Source organism: Pyxicephalus adspersus, chromosome 8 (assembly GCF_032062135.1).
Source record: "Pyxicephalus adspersus chromosome 8, UCB_Pads_2.0, whole genome shotgun sequence".
In the NCBI taxonomy this organism is placed as follows: domain Eukaryota; kingdom Metazoa; phylum Chordata; class Amphibia; order Anura; family Pyxicephalidae; genus Pyxicephalus; species Pyxicephalus adspersus.
Genome location: NC_092865.1, coordinates 31,686,307 through 31,693,988, shown reverse-complemented (window position 1 = coordinate 31,693,988; position 7,682 = coordinate 31,686,307). Strand labels below are relative to the sequence as shown.

Sequence of the window (7,682 nt, the reverse complement as noted above, 5' to 3'; positions counted from 1 at the left end):
TATATATATATATATATATATATATATATATATATATATATATATAAAATCATTACTTTGTATTGGATTCAACACAGTTTTTTGTATTGAATCCAATACAAAATATTTTGAATTTCCTGCCGCGCCTCCCGCATGCAGCAACGTCACCGGGAACTCCCCGGGAGTGGCAGTGTACTCGCCAGCATAAGATCGAAGGCACATGCCGATGGGACCAGGTAAGTGGGATTTATTCTTGGTTGTAGCTACCCCCAGTGTGGTTTGGAGTTACCACTTTTCGCATGTTTTTTCACCCTGAGCCACACTCAGGAATACCGCTAAAAGGGTTAATTAAACTGATGCCATTAAAACAAAGTAGTTATCAAGTGTACAGAAAAATCAAGCTCATCAGCCCCAAATAAACCTACATACTATCTAACCTGTCCTGCTGTGAACAAAATATTCACATTGATTGTGTGCTTTTTTTGGCATAGAGAAATAAGATAAAGTTAAAATAGTTCCAGAAAGTAAAACTTATTGGTGGGCATTATACCTGTAATCTAAGTGTACCTAGCCCTTAGCTGTCATGTATTTATAAGAAAACAAAGGATAAATTCACTTACCTGGAGAGGAAATAAGAATTTGGCAGCGAGTAAGAATGGCCAAGAGGAAATCATTGTGGGAATGGACTAAAAGTAAAAAGAAATACATTTATTATTTGATGATCTAGCTGCATATCAAATTAAGAAATATACCCATGTTAGATGGTTAGTAAAAGCGGGTATGAAAAGCCTCAGAGCTCCACCTAGAAACTACTTTTCAGCTGGCTGGGATAAAAAAAAAAAAAAAACAACCAGTTGGTCTAAAAAATATATAAGTAAAGTGTAACTTCATAAGAAAAGAAAACCTTGCACTAATATTTATATAAATTACACTTGTGCTTACAAAAACAATAAAAACTCTGCACTTTGCAATAACAATAAAAGATTAGTCTTGTCTAGATCAGTGTTTCCCAACCAGGGTTCTGTGGAATCCCAGGTTTCCTCTAGATCAGCTGTCTCCAACCGGTAGTACGGGGACCACTGGTGTTCCATGAGAAAAGTTTGGTGGTCTGCTCTGGCCATGTCCCCATTGTGTCTCTGAACACAACCTGCCCACTCTCCCAGTGTTCTACCCAGCCCCTTTTAGCCGGGCGCACCACCCAGCACTTTTCAGCAAACACCCGGCTGTTTTTGGATGGTTACTGATGAGTTGGGTAACAATACAGGGTCTGCCACCCACCTACAATTTCTTCCCACCCGGCTCAAAAAACATTCTGGGTTGAGCACTGTCTCCCATCGGAGTTTCTCAAGCAATGAGCTCTCAGGTCAATTATCGCTCACACCAATGATCTTTGGTTATCTGAAAGGTGACATTCTTCTCTTTGACCAGCAGTTTCAGAGGCATTCTTTCCACTGATCACCACACTAATGTACTGAGAGCTGTGGAAGTAGTAATTATAGCAGGGGTTCCCAGAGATTTGAGAATTATTTCAAAAGGTTCCCCATGTTAAAAAGGTTGAGAAACACTGATCTAGGTTAACCCTTTTTCTATTTCTGGAATGCATGGAAATACTTAATATGAACCACATAGATAAAGGCCCCTATGAATGTGTGCGTTTTTTTTTTTTTTTTTGAGCTAACCAAACCCTAAGCATTTCTCGAATGTCAATTGTGTGTAGAAGGGTGTTATCCTGGTTACAAAGCCCACATATAGGTGAGCACTGCCAGTAAATTTTGTGAAACAGATCACCTTTTACAACAAACCCCACAGCCATCACAGGCTGATAGCGCACCTCTCCACAAAGTAGTTTAGTCATCCTCTGTACACTTCTGAGACAAATTCACCAGAAGTGGCTGGGAAAAATGTCACCAGTGGGGCTTGAGGCACCTACTACTGCCTGTATGTGTAACCGCTCAAAAGGAAGCCACAGAGCACATCATATGTCAGTATTTCATATTCTCTGCAATCCCCTCACTGTATCCTGTGCCCACACAACTCTACTGTGACAGTATCTGCATCTGTAAAAAGGAAGTTCCCTAGATCTCTACAGCTGAACCCAAAGCACGAAAAGTATATCAGTCATCAGTACAGATATATCCAAGGAAAGTGACCTTTCCATACCACCCACCATTTTCTTGTGTGAGGAGTCTTCTTGCTTCAATATCAAACTCTTCTTTGCTGATTTTCTGCTTGAACCAAAGCTTTAGGTTTGCCCAATATCTAGAAAATAAATTGTACAAGTTATTTTTTTTCTATAGGAAAACTGTGGACAACTGTGTACGTAACACCAAAAACAAAATATGTCAGTACTGCTAACAGTCCTTAGATATGGTTTCTGCATTAGTTTCCCTTTATTGGTGACCCCTCATAAAGTAACAATGCTCATTGACCATTTGTATCAATCAAGAAGCAGCTTTTTCACCATAAGCCGCTCTACATGTTTGGACTTCCACTCACTCCACTCATCTAATTAAATTATTATAAAGTAACAAATAACCACCAATATATTACTTTTTTGCTCTGTTATATATACTTTTTACTGAGCAGATACATAACATAAAGCCAACCAGTGGTACTTTTATATGTTCCAGATATAAAAGTTGGCCCATTAATTCCACATTCTTCAATTGTCCTGTCTTGCAAGGTTTTTAGAACACATTCTTGCAGCATGAACCTTGTTTGATTATATATATATAAATTGATATATATATATATATATATATATATATATATATATATATATACACACACACACACACACACACACATATACCCTCCTATTGTGTGTTACTCCCCCCACCTCCTAGATTGTAAACTCTTCTGGGCAGGATCCTCTCCCTGTGTCACGGTCTGTATCTGTCTGTCCTTTGCACCCCTATTTAATGTACAGCACTATGTATTATGTTGGCACTATATAATCCTGTTTATTATTATACACACAAAGAATTTTAACTTATTTTGGTGTGATCTACATAATTGTAAACGATGACATACAGAAAATAAATTTAAATCAGTAAACAGTCCCTGAAACTAATCTTATTTATTGGAAAAAATGACAACAGGATCTTGAAATGATGGATCAATGGCTAGAACTTTTTCCCTGCAGCACAGGGGTCACAGACAAGCTCAGCCAGGACACCATCTGTATGGTTTTGTATGCTCTCCCCACATTTGCTTAGGTTAAGTCTGGGCACTCTGGTTTCCTCCCACATCCCACAAAGTGCATGATAAGTTGGTGATATAATTACAGCATTATAATAATAATGTGGCAGCCTTTGATCACATTTAATTTACAGGAAAAAATACAGAATGCAACTCATCAAAAAAAAATAAACAACATTATTTTGGTATGTAAATGTTAGGATTTCCATAAAACATTTTCTAATAGATAAGCATGAAGTAATAAAAAATAAATTAAATAAAAAAAATATTAAATCCATTTGTACAATATTCAACATCTCCTGTAGATTGAAGGAAGTTTTGTGTTTTTTCCTCATTGGCGAGAACAGCTCATTTATCATTTTTTTTTCCCTGGGTATTGGTGGTGTCATATTGCAGCTGCCCTCATCACCTTCCAGGAATCCAAACCCCCCTCCTAGTTTTGGAGTAGATGAATTCAGTTCTTCTGTTCATATTAAAGAGTCTTTATAAAGCAAAGCTACGTGTTTTGTTTGTTTTTAATCCCTTCTGATTGCCCTAAATCACTACTTACCTCTCCTACAGTGTAGCTCTGCCTTCATCATCTTCCCTCATTCAGCCCATCATTTCTCTCGTATGAGCCCAGGCAGTCAGTGACATCCCCTGGGCTCCTAACAGGACACAGCATAGACAATCACATATCATAGTATGTGCCACAGACAACAGCCAACACTGAAGGTGATGAAGAGGAAACCCAAATCAACTAGAACAGGAAATGTATCCAGTAATTTTTTAAGACAGATATAGGAGGGAATAAAAAATCCTGGCTTCCCCTGCTGCTGCTGGTACTGAATAAACTCCTGTGCACATGTGTGGGAGTTATACTATCCTGGCCCTGCCGAACAAGATGGCTGAAGATCCATACAAGGAGGATGGCAGCTTCTTCCATTGGGTCCCGCATCATACCAGTATGTCTTTGGGCCGGGGCCCCAGGCACCGCCATCTTCTCCTCTTCTTCCAGGTTCTTCTTCCTACATCACAGGCGCGAGATCGGGTGACGTAGTTTGGGAAAAAAAACTTGCTGATGTCACTGCACATGTGTGAAATTGGCTATTTTTTCCCTTTTGACGAAAGGGCTCCTTCTGCAGAAGGAGCACCCAAGAGCCTCCCGGGATGCGTGATGTAAGTATCCTGAGAGGCTTTGCGCTTCCATTCATTCGAGAAATAAGGGGGTAGTGCTGCACCCCCTTTTAAAAAAAAAAAAAAAAAAAGGTATGCTTTAAGGTTTAATATTCCCCATCCCCCTTCCCATTCCCTTTAAAACCAACATTTTATGGAGGAGATTCAACTAAACTAAAGCTGCGTACACACGGCAAATTTTTCTCGCCCGATAATCGGTATCGGCCAATTATCGGGCGAAAATCTGCCGTGTGTACAGTCGGTCGTCGTCCATCGTCCGACGACCGTCCTGGCGGATCCATGGACGATGGACGACGACCGATCCTAATGAAAGGGAAGGGGAGAGCGCGCAGCAGGGTGCCCCTCCGTCGCTCTCCCCCTCCCCTCTCCATAGAGCATGAACGGTGCTGTATGTACAGCATCGTTCATGCATCGTGCAGTCTTTTCTCGTTGGAAAGGATCGTGAAAGATCCTTTCCAACGAGAAAAATTGCAGGTGTGTACGCAGCTTAAGACTGAAGCGTATCTCGGGGCACTATTGTAATTTCTCATAGGATAGGAAAGGGTCTTTAGAAATTCAGCAATGCTGCCAGGACTATTCCCACATGCGCACACCTCCAGTAAATCCCACTTTGTCATTCTGTGTACAACCATTCCAATGATGTCCTGCAACGTTCACAACAGCATCCCTGACCTCTTCCAGAGTCTATGATGACACCAAGAGATTGTATTTCTCTCTGCACTTTTGTAAGTACCAGCAAGATCAGACACACTGCCACTTGTTTTAGTAGAACTGATGACACAGATTCCTTTCTGTACGTAACAAAAAAAATCTATAATCACATTAAAATTGCACAGTGGCCCTTGTGATACCAGGGTCCCAGGTTATTATTATTACACAGTATTTATTTAGCACTGACATATTACGCAGCGCTGTACAAAGTCGTACTAGTCATGTCACTAGCTGTCCGTCAAGGGTGCTCACAATCTAATATCCCTACCATAATCATAAGTCATTAATACAGTCTAAGGTCAATATCTGGGGGGAAGCCGATTAACCTAGCTTCATTTTTTTTTCAGGGGGGGGGGAGGAACTTGGGAGGAAACCCACACAAGCACGGGGGGGAACCATGCAGATATTGTCCTGGCTGGGATTGGAACCTGGGACCCAGCTCTGCAAAGACAGAGTGCTAGCCAGGTTGTAGGAGTATCACCCCCCAAATGGCCTTTAATATGTTAGTGACATCCACAAAAACAGCCAATCATCATACAGATGCTCCATCCCCCCTCTAATGAGTCCAGGGATATTGGTTTAAATAGTGACCTCTTTACAAAAATGATCAAAAAGGTCTTTATAAGCCACTGCCCACATACATGAACTTCCTCCAGCTTCACATGATCACCTAGGGAGACCTCATGGAGGTGACAACACTGGGCCTGATTGGTCAAAGCTCCGGAGATGATAAACTATCATGGGAGAACCTGGGCGATCCAGCAAACCTGGAGAGATTTGAGTGCTTTAATAAATATCAGGCCCAGTCTGTACAATGTGTATAGCCACTTACCCAGGGTGACAACACATGGCCACAACTGCAAGTGGGTTGTCACCGCACAACAGGAACTGCCTGAGCAAAGATCCCCCCATAGCAAAAGGACATTTTATTTATAAAAGCAACAAAAATCAAGTGGGATAAAAGTGTGATAAAGCCTATAAGAAAATGTCATGGGATATATATATATCTCAATGAAACTTTGTTATTTTTAAATCTTTCATAAAAATATACTCTGTGCCTAGGCAAAATAAATGTCATTTAGTTAGAGTCACCATTCATTTCAAATGTTCGAAGCTGACCACGTTTGATGCAGCACATGAACACTCCCCCACCACAGCGGCTGAAGCATCCTACTATAGCCCGGGGATGTGTAGGCCTCTCGGTACGTCCACAATATAAGAGGGGATTATTCACTTTATTCACTTACTGCTTGACGTTTTCACCCAGCGCTTCACTTAGACTCTTCTTGGCCGCTTCCAGTTCGCTCACAAAGGTCGCCATTACCGGACACTAACACATATATTTACACACGACGCTGATGGACCCGACCGCTTAGCTCAGCTGACGAGCAACGTAAAACTAAACAAGCAGGCATGATTCAGAAAACTACGGGAAGCGCACATAATTGTCGCCACGGGAGGGCATAGCAAACAAAAAGTAAAAAAAAAAACCCGTGAATACGAAAGCTTTATTGTAAAAGAACAAACGTACAGTGTTTAGCAAAACTTTAGGCACGTGTCTTTTACCAAAAAACAAACAAACAAACAAAAAAAGGTGCTGAGATGCAGAATAAAAACAATGGCAGCATTACCCGTCACCCTCCATATTGCACAAGTCACCCATGTGAACCAGAAACTACCTAACCTGCTTAGCACTATGGTTACTGGGTGACCTGGATTGTTCAAGATGGCCCTGAGGTGTAAAATGAAATATATATTTCATTGTTGTGGTTACTGTTTCTAAAAATTGTCACTTTTCACTTATAGAAATACTACTTATGTACACCAGGTACATTTCCACATCCTTTGCATTGACACCAGGACACATAAAATACCATGACTGGGGGGGGGGGCGGTCTCAGTGATCCCTTACCCCTCCCCCACCTTTAACCTATTTCCCCTTTTAAAAAACACCACAATTTGCAGTTTAATGGCCAAAGAGGCTGTTTATTTATTACCAAAAATAAATAACTTTTAAACATCCTAAAATAATATTTTAATCAACAGCGTTAACATCATCATCAATATATCCTCCCAATTTCCCCCTGCCCCGGGTGCAGGTCCTTGATGGTTATACCACCACACAGGAGACACCACACCTAAGGTGGTACCCCGGAGCACCAAGAATCATGCCCTCCAGCACCGCCCTCGAGGAATCCTTGCCAAAGCACCTGACAAACCATGAAACCAAAAAAGGGGCGGACGGAGCTTCCTTTTTCTCCCACCTTATCAACGACCCCCACCACAGCCCTACCCCCCTTTTTAAACACTTTACACCCTACCTGTCATTCACTACACTACATTCTCGGCTCCTGGCTTTTCTTTATTATTATTAATAAACAGGATTTATATAGGGCCAACATATTACGCAGCGCTGTACATTAAATAGGGGTTGCAAATGACAGACAGATACAGACAGTGACACGGGAGGAGGAGAGAACCCTGCCATAACCATGCCACATGCAGAATTTGCATATCAGAAAAAAATGAATTTTTAAAATTAAAAAAGTGTTTTTTTTTTGTCACAGACATATGCCAAACATTTTTTTTTTCCAAATACTTTTTTTTGTGCATGT

The 7,682-nt window shown here is 41.0% G+C and overlaps 1 protein-coding gene across 1 annotated transcript in view; it reads right to left on the bottom strand.

Moving 5' to 3' along the window:
* Nucleotides 1-6,521, bottom strand: part of TADA1 (transcriptional adaptor 1) — a 25,745-nt gene extending 19,224 nt beyond the window's left edge. Inside the window, exons 1-3 of the mRNA XM_072419934.1 lie at nucleotides 6,315-6,521; nucleotides 2,147-2,238; nucleotides 600-665 (exon numbers count right to left, since the gene is read on the bottom strand). Coding sequence (XP_072276035.1) covers nucleotides 600-665; nucleotides 2,147-2,238; nucleotides 6,315-6,388 — 232 coding nt within the window. The 5' untranslated portion in view covers nucleotides 6,389-6,521. The remainder of the gene's footprint in view (nucleotides 1-599; nucleotides 666-2,146; nucleotides 2,239-6,314) is intronic.
* Nucleotides 6,522-7,682: the final 1,161 nt, after the last annotated feature.